The 20,977-nt window shown below is 48.5% G+C and overlaps 1 protein-coding gene and 1 long non-coding RNA gene across 3 annotated transcripts in view; one reads left to right on the forward strand and one right to left on the reverse strand.

Annotated features, from left to right (window-relative positions):
- Positions 1-20,977, reverse strand: part of LOC307047341 (uncharacterized protein) — a 36,100-nt gene that overhangs the window by 840 nt on the left and 14,283 nt on the right. For both annotated transcript variants that reach the window (XM_079694257.1, XM_079694256.1), the window contains exons 4-8: positions 10,305-10,422; positions 3,298-3,368; positions 2,998-3,073; positions 2,857-2,919; positions 386-455 (exon numbers count right to left, since the gene is read on the reverse strand). In XM_079694257.1, coding sequence (XP_079550383.1) covers positions 386-455; positions 2,857-2,919; positions 2,998-3,073; positions 3,298-3,368; positions 10,305-10,422 — 398 coding nt within the window. The remainder of the gene's footprint in view (positions 1-385; positions 456-2,856; positions 2,920-2,997; positions 3,074-3,297; positions 3,369-10,304; positions 10,423-20,977) is intronic.
- On the forward strand, positions 462-2,726 carry LOC307047346. The gene is made up of 2 exons (XR_013810396.1): positions 462-735; positions 784-2,726. It is a non-coding gene; the product is annotated as an uncharacterized lncRNA (long non-coding RNA).

The raw sequence follows: 20,977 nt of genomic DNA on the forward strand, positions 1-20,977 counted from the left end.
CTTGAACAAAACAGAATCATATAAGTTCATCAGGTTTCATAGAGCCAAACATTTCAAGTGCTACTCAACTGGCTTTAGATCAGCCAGCCCTTTATTAGTATATAAGTGCTTTGTTAGTAATTCTATCGCTCGAAGTGGAGTCCAAAGAGATGAGTTTTCAGTCTGCGCCGGAAGATGTGTAAGCTTTCTGCTGTCCTGATGTCAATGGGGAGCTCATTCCATAACACACTCTCACACAAGTATGAGTGCATAACACACTCTCACACAAGTATGAGTGCATAACACACTCTCACACAAGTATGAGTGCATAACACACACACACAAGTATGAGTGAATCACACACACGTAATGATCAGTAAGTATGACCCAGCAGAAACTGTCTCACCCTCCAGGCTGTCGATGGTTCGTTCCAGTCTGGAAACTGTTCGCTCTCCAGTCTCCGCTCTGCTCTCTGCCTGCAGGAGGTTAGACAGGAGGTCAGCAGGTAAACAGGAGGTCAGGTGAGCAGGAAGTCAGGTGAACAGGAAGTCAGGTGAACAGGAGGTCAGGTGAACAGGAAGTCAGGTGAACAGGAAGTCAGGTGAACAGGAAATCAGGTAAACAGGAGGTCAGGTGAACAGGAAGTCAGGTGAACAGGAGGTCAGGTGAGAAGGAAGTCAGGTAAACAGGAGATCAGGTGATCAGGAAGTCAGGTGAACAGGAAGTCAGGTGAACAGGAGGTCAGGTGAACAGGAGGTCAGGTGAACAGGAGGTCAGGTGAACAGAAAGTGAGGTAAACAGGAGGTCAGGTGAACAGGAGGTCAGGTGAGAAAGAAGTCAGGTGAACAGGAGGTCAGGTGAGAAGGAAGTCGGGTGAACAGGAGATCAGGTGAGAAGGAAGTCAGGTGAACAGGAGATCAGGTGAGAAGGAAGTCAGGTGAACAGGAAGTCAGGTAAACAGGAGGTCAGGTGAACAGGAAGTCAGGTGAACAGGAGGTCAGGTGAGAAGGAAGTCAATTGAACAGGAGGTCAGGTAAACAGGAGGTCAGGTGATCAGGAAGTCAGGTGAACAGGAAGTCAGGTGAACAGGAGGTCAGGTGAACAGGTGAACAGGAAGTCAGGTGAACAGGAGGTCAGGTGAACAGGAAGTCAGGTGAGAAGGAAGTCAATTGAACAGGAGGTCAGGTGATCAGGAAGTCAGGTGAACAGGAAGTCAGGTGAACAGGAGGTCAGGTGAACAGGAAGTCAGGTGAACAGGAGGTCAGGTGAACAGGAAGTCAGGTGAACAGGAGGTCAGGTGAGAAGGAAGTCAGGTAAACAGGTGAACAGGAAGTCAGGAGGTCAGGTGAACAGGAAGTCAGGTGAACAGGGGGTCAGGTGAACAGGAGGTCAGCAGGTGAACAGGAGGTCAGGTGAACAGGAGGTCAGCAGGTGATCAGGAAGTCAGGTGAACAGGAAGTCAGGTGAACAGGAGGTCAGGTGAACAGGTGAACAGGAAGTCAGGTGAACAGGAGGTCAGGTGAACAGGAAGTCAGGTGAGAAGGAAGTCAATTGAACAGGAGGTCAGGTAAACAGGAGGTCAGGTGATCAGGAAGTCAGGTGAACAGGAAGTCAGGTGAACAGGAGGTCAGGTGAACAGGAAGTCAGGTGAACAGGAGGTCAGGTGAACAGGAAGTCAGGTGAACAGGAGGTCAGGTGAGAAGGAAGTCAGGTAAACAGGAGTTCAGGTGAACAGGAAGTCAGGAGGTCAGGTGAACAGGAAGTCAGGTGAACAGGAAGTGAGGTAAACAGGAGGTCAGGTGAACAGGAGGTCAGGTGAACAGGAGGTCAGCAGGTGAACAGGAAGTCAGGTGAACAGGAGATCAGGTGAACAGGAAGTCAGGTGAACAGGAGGTCAGGTGAACAGGAAGTCAGGTAAACAGGAGTTCAGGTGAACAGGAAGTCAGGAGGTCAGATGAACAGGAAGTCAGGTGAACAGGGGGTCAGGTGAACAGGAGGTCAGCAGGTGAACAGGAAGTCAGGTGAACAGGAGATCAGGTGAACAGGAAGTGAGGTAAACAGGAGGTCAGGTGAACAGGAAGTCAGGTAAACAGGAGGTCAGGTGATCACTTGCGTCGTTTCCCTGCGTTTAGTCCCTCCCTCCAGGGAAGCAAGGAGGGACGCAAGGAAACCACGAGAAGCAGGGAAAGGAGTTTTCAGAGCAATGGGACGTCCTTTCCTCCGGAGCGTCACGTGAAGCGACGTCCGTTTGTGATGACGCCGCACAGCTGATCGTCTGACAGCAGCCAGCTCCCCGTTGTGTTCACAAACACCCCCGCCTCTGTTAGTACACATTTACTGACACACACATGTGTATCATCTGTTGTAGACCCCAATAAATAAAATAAGAACTCATTCTCAAAAAAGATAAACGCCATTCTTAAAATGTTTAAAAGAAAAAAGCGATCATGAAAATGTTTCCAATAAATTAATAAAATGATTTTTGCCCACTTTGTTGTTCAGATATATCACATATTTGTAACTGAATGAAACATAACATGGTATAAACTGAGGAGTGACTCCCCTGAGGTTCATGTATTTTCTTCACTCCGCTGGGAAACGGCTCTCATGTCAAGAAGCATCAGATCAGTGCATGCACTGCATCGTCCAATCAGTGAACGATACACAGTAAGGGGGCGGGGCGAGTGTCTGAGGATTTCATCGGAGGATGGTCTGGTGGTTCCTCGATTATAGCTCCTCCATTATCACTCCTCTGGCAAAAATAAGCGCCACTGGACGCTACTCAAGATGGCGCAGACAAATCAACTTCCGGTGAGACCGAGGACCGAGGAGCGAGGAAATGAAAATAACCGACCTGAGAAGCAGCCGAGGTCTCACCTCCTTGAGTTTGTTGCTCAGATTCCTGATCTCCTCCTCGTACCGGTCCTCCTTGAGAGAATACTGAAGGAGAGAGAGCCAATCAGAAGACAGTCCATACCCGTTTGCCTTTAGCCAATCAGAGGACAGTTCAGACTCTACCTTCTCAGCCTGGGCCTCCAGCGACTTTGAGGAGCTGCAGACGGTCTTCAGCTCCTCCTCCAGGTGCCGACTCTTACTGCAGGGCACACACACATAAATATACACACACACACACACACACACACACACACACACACACACACACACACACACACACACACACACACACACACACACACACACACACACACACACACACACACACACACACACACACACACACACACACACACACACACACACACACACACACACACACACACACACACACACACACACACACACACACACTACTTTTACCTCTCTCCCTGTTCAGCTCGGTACTCAGCTCGCTCCAGATCTCCTTCCACCATCCCCAGTTTACGGAACACCTGTCAATCAATCACAACGTCACACTACAGTATACACCTGTCAATCAATCACAACGTCACACTACAGTATACACCTGTCAATCAATCACAACGTCACTCTACAGTATACACCTGTCAATCAATCACAACGTCACTCACTACAGTATACACCTGTCAATCAATCACAACGTCACTCACTACAGTATACACCTGTCAATCAATCACAACGTCACACTCTACAGTATACACCTGTCAATCAATCACAACGTCACACTCTAGAGTATACACCTGTCAATCAATCACAACGTCACACTACAGTATACACCTGTCAATCAATCACAACGTCACTCTACAGTATACACCTGTCAATCAATCACAACGTCACTCACTACAGTATACACCTGTCAATCAATCACAACGTCACTCACTACAGTATACACCTGTCAATCAATCACAACGTCACACTCTACAGTATACACCTGTCAATCAATCACAACGTCACACTCTACAGTATACACCTGTCAATCAATCACAACGTCACACTCTACAGTATACACCTGTCAATCAATCAACGTCACACTCTAGAGTATACACCTGTCAATCAATCACAACGTCACACTCTACAGTATACACTTGTCAATCAATCACAACGTCACTCTACAGTATACACCTGTCAATCAATCACAACGTCTCTCTACAGTATACACATGTCAATCAATCACAACGTCACTCTACAGTATACACCTGTCAATCAATCACAACCTCACTCTACAGTATACACCTGTCAATCAATCACAACGTCACTCTACAGTATACACCTGTCAATCAATCACAACGTCACTCTACAGTATACACCTGTCAATCAATCACAACGTCACTCTACAGTATACACCTGTCAATCAATCACAACGTCACTCTACAGTATACACCTGTCAATCAATCACAACGTCACACTACAGTATACACCTGTCAATCAATCACAACGTCACACTACAGCAGGGGTCGGCAACCCCTGGCACGCGTGCCAGCATTGGCAATCACAACGTCACACTCTAGAGTATACACCTGCCAATCAATCACAACATCACACTCTACAGTATAAACCTGTCAATCAATCACAACGTCACTCTACAGTATACACCTGTCAATCAATCACAACGCCACTCTACAGTATACACCTGTCAATCAATCACAACGTCACACTACAGTATACACCTGTCAATCAATCACAACGTCACTCTACAGTATACACCTGTCAATCAATCACAACGTCACTCACTACAGTATTCACCTGTCAATCAATCACAACGTCACACACTACAGTATACACCTGTCAATCAATCACAACGTCACTCTACAGTATACACCTGTCAATCAATCACAACATCACTCTACAGTATACACCTGTCAATCAATCACAACGTCACTCTACAGTATACACCTGTCAATCAATCACAACGTCACTCACTACAGTATACACCTGTCAATCAATCACAACGTCACACTCTACAGTATACACCTGTCAATCAATCACAACGTCACACTCTACAGTATACACCTGTCAATCAATCACAACATCACACACTACAGTATACACCTGTCAATCAATCACAACGTCACTCTACAGTATACACCTGTCAATCAATCACAACATCACACTACAGTATACACCTGTCAATCAATCACAGCGTCACTCTACAGTATACACCTGTCAATCAATCACAACGTCACTCACTACAGTATACACCTGTCAATCAATCACAACGTCACACTCTACAGTATACACCTGTCAATCAATCACAACGTCACACTCTACAGTATACATCTGTCAATCAATCACAACGTCACTCTACAGTATACACCTGTCAATCAATCACAACGTCACTCTACAGTATACACCTGTCAATCAATCACAACGTCACTCACTACAGTATACATCTGTCAATCAATCACAACGTCACACTCTACAGTATACACCTGTCAATCAATCATAACGTCACACTCTACAGTATACACCTGTCAATCAATCACAACGTCACACTCTACAGTACACCTGTCAATCAATCACAACGTCACTCTACAGTATACACCTGTCAATCAATCACAACGTCACTCTACAGTATACACCTGTCAATCAATCACAACGTCACTCTACAGTATACACCTGTCAATCAATCACAACGTCACTCACTACAGTATACACCTGTCAATCAATCACAACGTCACACTCTACAGTATACACCTGTCAATCAATCACAACGTCACACTCTACAGTATACACCTGTCAATCAATCACAACGTCACTCTACAGTATACACCTGTCAATCAATCACAACATCACTCTACAGTATACACCTGTCAATCAATCACAACGTCACACTACAGTATACACCTGTCAATCAATCACAACGTCACACTCTACAGTATACACCTGTCAATCAAACACAACGTCACACACTACAGTATACACCTGTCAATCCATCACAACGTCACACTCTACAGTATACACCTGTCAATCAATCACAACGTGACTCTACAGTATACACCTGTCAATCAATCACAACGTCACACTACAGTATACACCTGTCAATCAATCACAACGTCACTACAGTATACACCTCTCAATCAATCACAACGTCACTCACTACAGTATACACCTGTGAATCAATCACAATGTCACTCTACAGTATACACCTGTCAATCAATCACAACGTCACTCACTACAGTATACACCTGTCAATCAATCACAACGTCACTCACTACAGTATACACCTATCAATCAATCACAACGTCACACTCTACAGTATACACCTGTCAATCAATCACAACGTCACTCTACAGTATACACCTGTCAATCAATCACAACGTCACTCTAAAGTATACACCTGTCAATCAATCACAACGTCACTCTACAGTATACACCTGTCAATCAATCACAACGTCACACTACAGTATACACCTGTCAATCAATCACAACGTCACACTACAGTATACACCTGTCAATCAATCACAACGTCACTCTACAGTATACACCTGTCAATCAATCACAACGTCACACTACAGTATACACCTGTCAATCAATCACAACGTCACTCTACAGCAGGCCTATTCAACTGGCGGCCCGCGGGCCAGATGCGGCCCAGAACCAACTCCCGAGTGGCCCAGCCTCCCGTAGCCAAATTCCTACACTAGTACAGACCATGAACGCAACACTCCGCGTTGCATAGAAACCACCAAACCACAACGCAGCACGTTTTTTGAAAGTGCATCTAGTGGTGCTAGTAACGGTGGTCCTATGATAGCAACTCTAAAACATGTCTCTCTCAACTCTGAAGCGTAAACAGAGACAAAACGGTCATTGATCTTGTGGAGCAGATCCAAGTCAAGCTGGACCTTTTCGCGACCGACTTGAGCACGGGTCGGATGCTGCATTTTCCGACGCTCCCCAAACACATCACATCTCCGGCACAAATCACGGATGTGATTACAGATTTCATTGCGAGGTTGAAAGAGAACTTTGCCGGTCGATTGGATGGACTTGCTCTGCCCACAGAGGTGATGATGGGCTTTGCCAGAGACCCCTTCACTGTTGCAGAAGAGGGGGACGCATCAACCAGAGCAAAGGAAGTGGTCCCCTGCATCGACAAGGGGAAATATACACTGGAACTTATTGACATGCAGCGCACTAACGGGCCAGCGAAGTTTTGGAGTGATGTCAAAAAACGGCAGTTCCCTAACGTTCAGAAAGTAGCGATCTGTGTGCTCAGTATGTTTGGATCAACATACACATGTGAATCAAGCTTTTCACACACGAACTCAATCAAAAGTAGCACTCGCTGCTCCCTGACTGACAGCACTCTTCACCAATGTCTTAGGATTGCATTTGACATCCTATGAGCCAAAAATCACTGCTCTTGTTCAAAACTAAAAATGTCCCTTCTCCCATTGAGAAAGTCAGCGATGACAAATCACAAATGAGGTGATAGTAAGCACCTAGTTTACTACAGTAGACGTGTAGTGTAGTATTCATTCATATAGTTACCCGTATCCCTTGTTATGGGTTTGTGCACTGAAGGGTTTGACAGTTCTTTCTGTATTCATTTAAATGCACTTTGTAATGTGTCTGGGTCAAATGGGACCAAAACGTATGATTTTGTTGTTATTACTTGAAAAGTGAAAAAATATTATTGCTACAGTACTACCTCTTTGTGTTGCATTGGAGCTCTTTAGCTGTTTGTTTTGTATGTGAGGACATTTATTAAGACTGCTATTATTGTATTCAGTAAATGCACTTTGTGATGTGCCTGGTTCAAAAAAAATAACCTGAATATTTGACTTCTAAAGCAAACAAATGTAATGCTACAACTGTGCACTTTTTTTTCAGATTCTGTTAAATTAATGCTAATTATTTGTGTTTTTATGCACTTTTTGACCTACCTTTGTTACAGTAGATGAACAATGAATACAAATTGCATGTTTTTCATCGCAGTAATATGTGTTGGTTTAAAATGTGTCACTACCCGCTTTTTACAGGCCGCTGAATGTCTGGCCCAGCTGAATTTTGTAGTTATAAAATCTGGCCCAACTGAATGTGTAGTTGAATAGCCCTGCTCTACAGTATACACCTGTCAATCAATCACAACGTCACTCTACAGTATACACCTGTCAATCAATCACAACGTCACTCTACAGTATACACCTGTCAATCAATCACAACGTCACTCTACAATATACACCTGTCAATCAATCACAACGTCACTCTACAGTATACAACTGTCAATCTATCACAACGTCACTCTACAGTATACACCTGTCAATCAATCACAACGTCACACTACAGTATACACCTGTCAATCAATCACAACGTCACACTACAGTATACACCTGTCAATCAATCACATCGTCACTCTACAGTATACACCTGTCAATCAATCACAACGTCACACTACAGTATACACCTGTCAATCAATCACAACGTCACACTACAGTATAGACCTGTCAATCAATCACAACGTCACACTACAGTATACACCTGTCAATCAATCACAACGTCACTCTACAGTATACACCTGTCAATCAATCACAACGTCACTCTACAGTATACACCTGTCAATCAATCACAACGTCACTCTACAGTATACACCTGTCAATCAATCACAACGTCACTCTACAGTATACACCTGTCAATCAATCACAACGTCACTCTACAGTATACACCTGTCAATCAATCACAACGTCACTCTACAGTATAGACCATATCCGAGCGTCTTGCTTCAGAAGCGAGGCAAAAATCCTTCCTGGCATTTTGAAAACGAAGCACGCCGGGCTCGGTAGAATTCCAAGTATGCTGGGGATTGGAACAGTCCTTCGGCAGCACTCGATGACGTAGCATGCTTGAGATAGTGGCTCTGGAGCAGCTTTACTCGACATTGAGAAACACCCTATGTCACACACTACAGTGTGTGTATTAGTATGTGTGTGTATTAGTATGTGTGTATTAGTACCTCCTCATACTTGTATTTCTGGTGTGTATTAGTATGTGTGTATTAGTACCTCCTCGTACTTGTATTTCTGGTGTGTATTAGTATGTGTGTGTATTAGTACCTCCTCGTACTTGTATTTCTGGTGTGTATTAGTATGTGTGTATTAGTACCTCCTCGTACTTGTATTTCTGGTGTGTATTAGTATGTGTGTATTAGTACCTCCTCGTACTTGTATTTCTGGTGTGTATTAGTATGTGTGTGTATTAGTACCTCCTCATACTTGTATTTCTGGTGTGTATTAGTATGTGTGTATTAGTACCTCCTCGTACTTGTATTTCTGGTGTGTATTAGTATGTGTGTGTATTAGTACCTCCTCGTACTTGTATTTCTGGTGTGTATTAGTATGTGTGTGTATTAGTACCTCCTGGTACTTGTATTTCTGGTGTGTATTAGTATGTGTGTGTATTAGTACCTCCTGGTACTTGTATTTCTGGTGTGTATTAGTATGTGTGTGTATTAGTACCTCCTCATACTTGTATTTCTGGTGTGTATTAGTATGTGTGTATTAGTACCTCCTCGTACTTGTATTTCTGGTGTGTATTAGTATGTGTGTGTATTAGTACCTCCTCGTACTTGTATTTCTGGTGTGTATTAGTATGTGTGTATTAGTACCTCCTGGTACTTGTATTTCTGGTGTGTATTAGTATGTGTGTGTATTAGTACCTCCTGGTACTTGTATTTCTGGTGTGTATTAGTGTGTGTGTATTAGTACCTCCTGGTACTTGTATTTCTGGTGTGTATTAGTATGTGTGTGTATTAGTACCTCCTCGTACTTGTATTTCTGGTGTGTATTAGTATGTGTGTATTAGTACCTCCTGGTACTTGTATTTCTGGTGTGTATTTGTATGTGTGTGTATTAGTACCTCCTCGTACTTGTATTTCTGGTGTGTATTAGTATGTGTGTATTAGTAACTCCTGGTACTTGTATTTCTGGTGTGTATTAGTATGTGTGTGTATTAGTACCTCCTCGTACTTGTATTTCTGGTGTGTATTAGTATGTGTGTATTAGTACCTCCTGGTACTCTTGTATTTCTGGTGTGTATTAGTATGTGTGTATTAGTAACTCCTGGTACTTGTATTTCTGGTGTGTATTAGTATGTGTGTGTATTAGTACCTCCTGGTACTTGTATTTCTGGTGTGTATTTGTATGTGTGTGTATTAGTACCTCCTCGTACTTGTATTTCTGGTGTGTATTAGTATGTGTGTATTAGTACCTCCTGGTACTTGTATTTCTGGTGTGTATTTGTATGTGTGTGTATTAGTACCTCCTCGTACTTGTATTTCTGGTGTGTATTAGTGTGTGTGTATTAGTACCTCCTCGTACTTGTATTTCTGGTGTGTATTAGTATGTGTGTATTAGTAACTCCTGGTACTTGTATTTCTGGTGTGTATTAGTATGTGTGTGTATTAGTACCTCCTCGTACTTGCGGTCCGCCTCCTCAGCGATCTGTTTAGCTTCTCTCAGCTGAACCTCCAGAAACTCCATCTTCTCCTCGTCCTTCAGAGCCCGGTTCTCTATCACCTTCATCCCTCTGAAGAGAGACAGACAGGTGAGAGACAGACAGGTACAGAGAGACAGACAGGTGAGGGACAGGTGAGAGACAGACAGGTACAGAGAGACAGACAGGTGAGAGACATGTGAGAGACAGACAGGTGAGGGACAGGTGAGAGACAGACAGGTGAGGGACAGGTGAGAGACAGACAGGTTAGGGACAGACAGGTACAGAGAGACATACAGGTTAGGGACAAACAGGTACAGAGAGACAGACAGGTGAGAGACAGAGAGGTAAGAGACAGGTGAGAGACAGACAGGTACAGAGAGACAGAAAGGTGAGAGACAGACAGGTACAGAGAGACAGGTGAGAGACAGACAGGTACAGAGAGACAGGTGACAGACAGGTGAGAAACAGACAGGTGAGTGACAGGCAGGTACTGAGAGAGAGACAGGTGAGAGACAGACAGGTGAGGGACAGGTGAGAGACAGGTGACAGACAGGTGAGAGACAGACAGGTACAGAGAGACAGACAGGTGAGGGACAGACAGGTACAGAGAGACAGAAAGGTGAGATACAGGTGAGAGACAGACAGGTACAGAGAGACAGGTGAGGGACAGGTGAGAGACAGACAGGTACAGAGAGACAGGTGACAGACATGTGAGAGACAGACAGGTGAGGGTCAGGTGAGAGACAGACAGGTACAGAGAGACAGAAAGGTAAGTGACAGACAGGTGAGGGACAGGTGAGAGACGGACAGGTTAGGGACAGGTGAGAGGCAGACAGGTGACAGACAGGTGAGAGACAGACAGGTACAGAAAGACAGACAGGTGAGGGACAGGTGAGAGACAGACAGGTACAGAGAGACAGAAAGGTGAGAGAGGCGAGGGACAGACAGGTACAGAGAGGCAGGTGGGAGACAGGCATGTGCATAGAGACAGGTGAGAGTCAGGTGAGAGACAGACAGGAACAGAGAGACAGACAGGTACAGAGAGACAGGTGAGAGTCAGGTGAGAGACAAACAGGTGAGGGACAGACAGGTACAGAGAGACAGGTGAGAGACAGACAGGTACAGATAGATAAGTGAGGGACAGGCAGGTGAGAGAGACAGGTGAAGGACAAGTGAGAGACAGACAGGTACAGAGAGACAGACAGGTGAGAGACATGTGAGAGACAGACAGGTGAGGGACAGGTGAGAGACAGACAGGTGAGGGACAGGTGAGAGACAGACAGGTTAGGGACAGACAGGTACAGAGAGACATACAGGTTAGGGACAAACAGGTACAGAGAGACAGACAGGTGAGAGACAGAGAGGTAAGAGACAGGTGAGAGACAGACATGTACAGAGAGACAGAAAGGTGAGAGACAGACAGGTACAGAGAGACAGACAGGTGAGAGACAGACAGGTGAGGGACAGGTGAGAGACAGACAGGTGAGGGACAGGTGAGAGACAGACAGGTGAGAGACAGACAGGTTAGGGACAGACAGGTACAGAGAGACATACAGGTTAGGGACAAACAGGTACAGAGAGACAGACAGGTGAGAGACAGAGAGGTAAGAGACAGGTGAGAGACAGACAGGTACAGAGAGACAGAAAGGTGAGAGACAGACAGGTACAGAGAGACAGGTGAGAGACAGACAGGTACAGAGAGACAGGTGACAGACAGGTGAGAAACAGACAGGTGAGTGACAGGCAGGTACTGAGAGAGAGACAGGTGAGAGACAGACAGGTGAGGGACAGGTGAGAGACAGTTGACAGACAGGTGAGAGACAGACAGGTACAGAGAGACAGACAGGTGAGGGACAGGTGAGAGACAGACAGGTACAGAGAGACAGAAAGGTGAGATACAGGTGAGAGACAGACAGGTACAGAGAGACAGGTGAGGGACAGGTGAGAGACAGACAGGTACAGAGAGACAGGTGACAGACATGTGAGAGACAGACAGGTGAGGGACAGGTGAGAGACAGACAGGTACAGAGAGACAGAAAGGTAAGTGACAGACAGGTGAGGGACAGGTGAGAGACGGACAGGTTAGGGACAGGTGAGAGGCAGACAGGTGAGAGACAGGTGACAGACAGGTGAGAGACAGACAGGTACAGAAAGACAGACAGGTGAGGGACAGGTGAGAGACAGACAGGTACAGAGAGACAGAAAGGTGAGACAGGTGAGGGACAGACAGGTACAGAGAGGCAGGTGGGAGACAGACATGTGCATAGAGACAGGTGAGAGTCAGGTGAGAGACAGACAGGAACAGAGAGACAGACAGGTACAGAGAGACAGGTGAGAGTCAGGTGAGAGACAAACAGGTGAGGGACAGACAGGTACAGAGAGACAGGTGAGAGACAGACAGGTACAGATAGATAAGTGAGGGACAGGCAGGTGAGAGAGACAGGTGAAGGACAAGTGAGAGACAGACAAGTACAGAGACAGACAGGTACAGAGAGACGGACAGGTGAGAGACATACAGGTGAGAGACGGACAGGTGGGGGACAGGTGAGAGACAGACAGGTGAGGGACAGACAGGTACAGAGAGACAGACAGTTGAGAGACAAACAGGTACAGATAGACAAGTGAGGGACAGGCAGGTACAGAGAGACATGTGAGAGACAGGTTAGGGACAGAGAGGTGAGAGACAGGTGAGGGACAGACAGGTGAGAGAGACAGGTGAGGGACAAGTGAGAGACAGACAAGTACACAGACAGACAGGTACAGAGAGACAGGTGAGGGACAGGTGAGAGACATACAGGTACAGAGAGACGGACAGGTGAGGGACAGGTGAGAGACATGTGAGGGAGAGACAGGTGGGAGACAGACAGGTACAGAGACAGACAGGTGAGAGACGGACAGGTAAAGAGAGACAGACAGGTAAAGAGAGACGAACAGGTTGGAGACAGACAGGTGAGGGACAGACAGGTACAGGTGAGGGACAGGTGAGAGACATACAGGTGAGGGAAAGATGGGAGACAGGTGAGGGACATATGAGAGACAGACAGGTGAGGGACAGAGAGGTGAGAGACAGGTGAGGGACAGGTGAGAGACAGACAGGTAAAGAGAGACAGAAAGGTGAGAGACAGGTGGGAGACAGACAGGTACATAGAGACAGACAGGTACAGAGAGACAGACAGGTACAGAGAGAGAGACAGACAGTGAGGTGAGAGACAGGCAGGTACAGATAGACAGGTGAGGGACAGACAGGTACAGATAGACAGGTGAGGGACAGGTGAGAGACAGACAGGTAAAGAGAGACAGGTGAGAGACAGGTGAGAGACAGGTGAGAGACAGACAGGTAAAGAGAGACAGAAAGGTGAGAGACAGGTGGGAGACAGACAGGTACATAGAGACAGACAGGTACAGAGAGACAGGTGAGAGACAGGTGAGAGACAGGTGAGAGACAGACAGGTAAAGAGAGACAGAAAGGTGAGAGACAGGTGGGAGACAGACAGGTACATAGAGACAGACAGGTACATAGAGACAGACAGGTACAGAGAGAGAGACAGACAGACAGGTGAGAGACAGGCAGGTACAGATAGACAGGTGAGGGACAGACAGGTACAGATAGACAGGTGAGGGACAAGTGAGAGACAGGTGAGAGACAGGTGAGGGACATGTGGGGGACAAACAGGTGAGAGACAGACAGGTACAGAGAGACAGGTGAGGGACATGTGAGAGACAGACAGGTACAGAGAGACGGACAGGTGAGGGACAGACAGGTGAGAGACATGTGGGGGACAAACAGGTGAGAGACAGACAGGTACAGAAAGACAGGTGAGGGACAGGTGAGAGTCAGACAGGTACACAGAGACCGACAGGTGAGAGACAGACAGGTACAGAGAGACGGACAGGTGAGAGATGGACAGGTACAGAGAGACAAGTGAGGGACAGGTAAGAGACAGACAGGTACAGAGAGACGGACAGGTGAGAGACAGACAGGTGAGGGACAGGTGAGAGACAGGTGAGGGACAGACAGGTACAGAGAGACAGGTGAGAGACAGACAGGTACAGATAGACAAGTGAGGGACAGGCAGTTCCAGAGAGACAGGTGAGAGACAGGCTAGGGACAGAAAGTTGAGAGACAGACAGGTGAAGGACAAGTGAGAGACAGACAAGTACAGAGACAGACAGGTACAGAGAGACAGGTGAGGGACAGGTGAGAGACAGACAGGTACAGAGAGACGGACAGGTGAGGGACAGGTGAGAGACAGACAGGTGAGAGACATGTGAGGCACAGACAGGTACAGAGACAGACAGGTACAGAGAGACAGGTGAGGGACAGACAGGTACAGAGACAGACAGGTACAGAGAGACGGACAGGTGAGAGACATACAGGTGAGAGACGGACAGGTGGGGGACAGGTGAGAGACAGACAGGTGAGGGACAGACAGGTACAGAGAGACAGACAGTTGAGAGACAAACAGGTACAGATAGACAAGTGAGGGACAGGCAGGTACAGAGAGACATGTGAGAGACAGGTTAGGGACAGAGAGGTGAGAGACAGGTGAGGGACAGACAGGTGAGAGAGACAGGTGAGGGACAAGTGAGAGACAGACAAGTACACAGACAGACAGGTACAGAGAGACAGGTGAGGGACAGGTGAGAGACATACAGGTACAGAGAGACGGACAGGTGAGGGACAGGTGAGAGACATGTGAGGGAGAGACAGGTGGGAGACAGACAGGTACAGAGACAGACAGGTGAGAGACGGACAGGTAAAGAGAGACAGACAGGTAAAGAGAGACGAACAGGTTGGAGACAGACAGGTGAGGGACAGACAGGTACAGGTGAGGGACAGGTGAGAGACATACAGGTGAGGGAAAGATGGGAGACAGGTGAGGGACATATGAGAGACAGACAGGTGAGGGACAGAGAGGTGAGAGACAGGTGAGGGACAGGTGAGAGACAGACAGGTAAAGAGAGACAGAAAGGTGAGAGACAGGTGGGAGACAGACAGGTACATAGAGACAGACAGGTACAGAGAGACAGACAGGTACAGAGAGAGAGACAGACAGTGAGGTGAGAGACAGGCAGGTACAGATAGACAGGTGAGGGACAGACAGGTACAGATAGACAGGTGAGGGACAGGTGAGAGACAGACAGGTGAGAGACATGTGAGGCACAGACAGGTACAGAGACAGACAGGTACAGAGAGACAGGTGAGGGACAGACAGGTACAGAGAGACTGACAGGTGAGAGACATACAGGTGAGAGACGGACAGGTGGGGGACAGGTGAGAGACAGACAGGTGAGGGACAGACAGGTACAGAGAGACAGACAGTTGAGAGACAGACAGGTACAGATAGACAAGTGAGGGACAGGCAGGTACAGAGAGACAGGTGAGAGACAGGTTAGGGACAGAGAGGTGAGAGACAGGTGAGGGACAGACAGGTGAGAGAGACAGGTGAGGGACAAGTGAGAGACAGACAAGTACAGAGGCAGACAGGTACAGAGAGACAGGTGAGGGACAGGTGAGAGACAGACAGGTACAGAGAGACGGACAGGTGAGGGATAGGTGAGAGACATGTGAGGGAGAGAAAGGTGGGAGACAGACAGGTACAGAGAGACGGACAGGTGAGAGACAGACAGGTAAAGAGAGACAGACAGGTGGGGGACAAGTGAGAGACAGACAGGTGAGGGACAGACAGGTACATAGAGACAGACAGGTGAGAGACAGACAGGTGAGGGACAGACATGTACAGAGAGACAGACAGGTGAGATACATACAGGTGAGGGACAGGTGGGAGACAGACAGGTACAGAGAGACGGACAGGTGAGAGACAGACAGGTGAGAGACGGACAAGTGAGGAACAGACAGGTGAGAGACAGACAGGTGAGGGACAGGTGAGGGACAGACAGGTACAGAGAGACAGACAGGTGAGGGACAGACAGTTGAGGGACAGACAGGTACAGAGAGACAGACAGGTGAGGGACATGTGAGAGACAGACAGGTGAGGGACAGAGGTGAGAGACAGGTGAGGGACAGTTGAGAGACAGACAGGTACAGAGAGACAGAAAGGTGACAGATAGGTACAGAGAGACAGGTTTGAGACAGACAGGTACAGAGAGACAGACAGGTACAGAGAGACAGACAGGTACAGAGAGACAGACAGGTGAGGGACGGGTGAGAGACAGACAGGAACAGAGAGACAGACAGGTACAGAGAGACAGACAGGTACAGAGAGACAGGTGAGAGACAGACAGGTATAGAGAGACAGGTGAGAGACTGAAAGGTGAGGGACAGACAGGTACATAGAGACAGGTAGGTACAGATAGATAGGTGAGGGACAGGTAGTTAGAGAGACAGGTGAGAGACAGGTGAGGGACAGACAGGTGAGAGAGAGACAGGTGAGGGACAAGTGAGAGACAGACAGGTACAGAGACAGACAGGTACAGAGAGACAGGTGAGGGACAGGTGAGAGACAGACAGGTACAGAGAGACGGACAGGTGAGAGACGGACAGGTACAGAGAGACGGACAGGTGAGAGACAGACAGGTACAGAGAGACGGACAGGTGAGAGACGAACAGGTGAGAGACAGACAGGTGAGAGACAGACAGGTACAGAGAGACGGACAGGTGAGAGACGGACAGGTACAGAGAGACGGACAGGTGAGAGACAGACAGGTACAGAGAGACAGGTGAGGGACAGGTGAGAGACAGACAGGTACAGAGAGACGGACAGGTGAGAGACGGACAGGTACAGAGAGACGGACAGGTGAGAGACAGACAGGTACAGAGAGACGGACAGGTGAGAGACGGACAGGTGAGAGACAGACAGGTGAGAGACAGACAGGTACAGAGAGACGGACAGGTGAGAGACGGACAGGTACAGAGAGACGGACAGGTGAGAGACAGACAGGTACAGAGAGACGGACAGGTGAGAGACGGACAGGTACAGAGAGACGGACAGGTGAGAGACGGACAGGTACAGAGAGACGGACAGGTGAGAGACGGACAGGTACAGAGAGACGGACAGGTGAGAGACAGACAGGTACAGAGAGACAGGTGAGGGACAGGTGAGAGACAGACAGGTACAGAGAGACGGACAGGTGAGGGACAGGTGAGAGACAGACAGGTGAGAGACATGTGAGGCACAGACAGGTACAGAGACAGACAGGTACAGAGAGACAGGTGAGGGACAGACAGGTACAGAGAGACTGACAGGTGAGAGACATACAGGTGAGAGACAGGTGGGAGACAGACAGGTACAGAGAGACGGACAGGTGAGAGACATACAGGTGGGGGACAGGTGAGAGACAGACAGGTGAGGGACAGACAGGTACAGAGAGACAGACAGTTGAGAGACAGACAGGTACAGATAGACAAGTGAGGGACAGGCAGGTACAGAGAGACAGGTGAGAGACAGGTTAGGGACAGAGAGGTGAGAGACAGGTGAGGGACAGACAGGTGAGAGAGACAGGTGAGGGACAAGTGAGAGACAGACAAGTACAGAGGCAGACAGGTACAGAGAGACAGGTGAGGGACAGATGAGAGACAGACAGGTACAGAGAGACGGACAGGTGAGGGATAGGTGAGAGACATGTGAGGGAGAGAAAGGTGGGAGACAGACAGGTACAGAGAGACGGACAGGTGAGAGACAGACAGGTAAAGAGAGACAGACAGGTGGGGGACAAGTGAGAGACAGACAGGTGAGGGACAGACAGGTACATAGAGACAGACAGGTGAGAGACAGACAGGTGAGGGACAGACAGGTGAGAGACATGTGAGAGACAGACAGGTGAGGGACATGTGAGGCACAGACAGGTACAGAGAGACAGGTGAGGGACAGACAGGTACAGAGAGACTGACAGGTGAGAGACATACAGGTGAGAGACGGACAGGTGGGGGACAGGTGAGAGACAGACAGGTGAGGGACAGACAGGTACAGAGAGACAGACAGTTGAGAGACAGACAGGTACAGATAGACAAGTGAGGGACAGGCAGGTACAGAGAGACAGGTGAGAGACAGGTTAGGGACAGAGAGGTGAGAGACAGGTGAGGGACAGACAGGTGAGGGACAAGTGAGAGACAGACAAGTACAGAGGCAGACAGGTACAGAGAGACAGGTGAGGGACAGGTGAGAGACAGACAGGTACAGAGAGACGGACAGGTGAGAGACAGACAGGTAAAGAGAGACAGACAGGTGGGGGACAAGTGAGAGACAGACAGGTGAGGGACAGACAGGTACATAGAGACAGACAGGTGAGAGACAGACAGGTGAGGGACAGACAGGTACAGAGAGACAGACAGGTGAGATACATACAGGTGAGGGACAGGTGGGAGACAGACAGGTACAGAGAGACGGACAGGTGAGAGACAGACAGGTGAGAGACGGACAGGTGAGGAACAGACAGGTGAGAGACAGACAGGTGAGGGACAGGTGAGAGACAGGTGAGGGACAGACAGTTGAGGGACAGAAAGGTGGCAGATAGGTACAGAGAGACAGGTTTGAGACAGACAGGTACAGAGAGACAGACAGGTACAGAGAGACAGACAGGTACAGAGAGACAGACAGGTGAGGGACGGGTGAGAGACAGACAGGAACAGAGAGACAGACAGGTACAGAGAGACAGACAGGTACAGAGAGACAGGTGAGAGACAGACAGGTACAGAGAGACAGGTGAGAGACAGACAGGTGAGAGAGAGACAGGTGAGGGACAAGTGAGAGACAGACAGGTACAGAGACAGACAGGTACAGAGAGACAGGTGAGGGACAGGTGAGAGACAGACAGGTACAGAGAGACGGATAGGTGAGAGACGGACAGGTACAGAGAGACGGACAGGTGAGAGACAGACAGGTACAGAGAGACGGACAGGTGAGAGACGGACAGGTGAGAGACAGACAGGTGAGAGACAGACAGGTACAGAGAGACGGACAGTTGAGAGACGGACAGGTACAGAGAGACGGACAGGTGAGAGACAGACAGGTACAGAGAGACAGGTGAGGGACAGGTGAGAGACAGACAGGTACAGAGAGACGGACAGGTGAGAGACGGACAGGTACAGAGAGACGGACAGGTGAGAGACAGACAGGTACAGAGAGACGGACAGGTGAGAGACGGACAGGTACAGAGAGACGGACAGGTGAGAGACAGACAGGTACAGAGAGACGGACAGGTGAGAGACGGACAGGTACAGAGAGACGGACAGGTGAGAGACGGACAGGTACAGAGAGACGGACAGGTGAGAGACGGACAGGTACAGAGAGACGGACAGGTGAGAGACAGACAGGTACAGAGAGACAGGTGAGGGACAGGTGAGAGACAGACAGGTACAGAGAGACGGACAGGTGAGGGACAGGTGAGAGACAGACAGGTGAGAGACATGTGAGGCACAGACAGGTACAGAGACAGACAGGTACAGAGAGACAGGTGAGGGACAGACAGGTACAGAGAGACTGACAGGTGAGAGACATACAGGTGAGAGACGGACAGGTGGGGGACAGGTGAGAGACAGACAGGTGAGGGACAGACAGGTACAGAGAGACAGACAGTTGAGAGACAGACAGGTACAGATAGACAAGTGAGGGACAGGCAGGTACAGAGAGACAGGTGAGAGACAGGTTAGGGACAGAGAGGTGAGAGACAGGTGAGGGACAGACAGGTGAGAGAGACAGGTGAGGGACAAGTGAGAGACAGACAAGTACAGAGGCAGACAGGTACAGAGAGACAGGTGAGGGACAGGTGAGAGACAGACAGGTACAGAGAGACGGACAGGTGAGGGATAGGTGAGAGACATGTGAGGGAGAGAAAGGTGGGAGACAGACAGGTACAGAGAGACGGACAGGTGAGAGACAGACAGGTAAAGAGAGACAGACAGGTGGGGGACAAGTGAGAGACAGACAGGTGAGGGACAGACAGGTACATAGAGACAGACAGGTGAGAGACAGACAGGTGAGGGACAGACAGGTACAGAGAGACAGACAGGTGAGAGACATACAGGTGAGGGACAGGTGGGAGACAGACATGTACAGAGAGACGGACAGGTGAGAGACAGACAGGTGAGAGACGGACAGGTGAGGGACAGACAGGTGAGGGACAGACAGGTGAGAGACAGACAGGTGAGGGACAGGTGAGAGACAGGTGAGGGACAGACAGGTACAGAGAGACAGACAGGTGAGGGACAGACAGGTACAGAGAGACAGACAGGTGAGGGACATGTGAGAGACAGACAGGTGAGGGACAGAGGTGAGAGACAGGTGAGGGACAGTTGAGAGACAGACAGGTACAGAGAGACAGAAAGGTGACAGATAGGTACAGAGAGACAGGTTTGAGACAGACAGGTACAGAGAGACAGACAGGTACAGAGAGACAGACAGGTACAGAGAGACAGACAGGTGAGGGACGGGTGAGAGACAGACAGGAACAGAGAGACAGACAGGTACAGAGAGACAGACAGGTACAGAGAGACAGGTGAGAGACAGACAGGTACAGAGAGACAGGTGAGAGACTGAAAGGTGAGGGACAGACAGGTACATAGAGACAGGTAGGTACAGATAGATAGGTGAGGGACAGGTAGTTAGAGAGACAGGTGAGAGACAGGTGAGGGACAGACAGGTGAGAGACAGGTGAGGGACAGACAGGTGAGAGAGAGACAGGTGAG

The sequence above is a fragment of the Notothenia rossii genome (assembly GCF_949606895.1).
Source record: "Notothenia rossii genome assembly, chromosome: 7".
Lineage (NCBI taxonomy): Eukaryota > Metazoa > Chordata > Actinopteri > Perciformes > Nototheniidae > Notothenia > Notothenia rossii.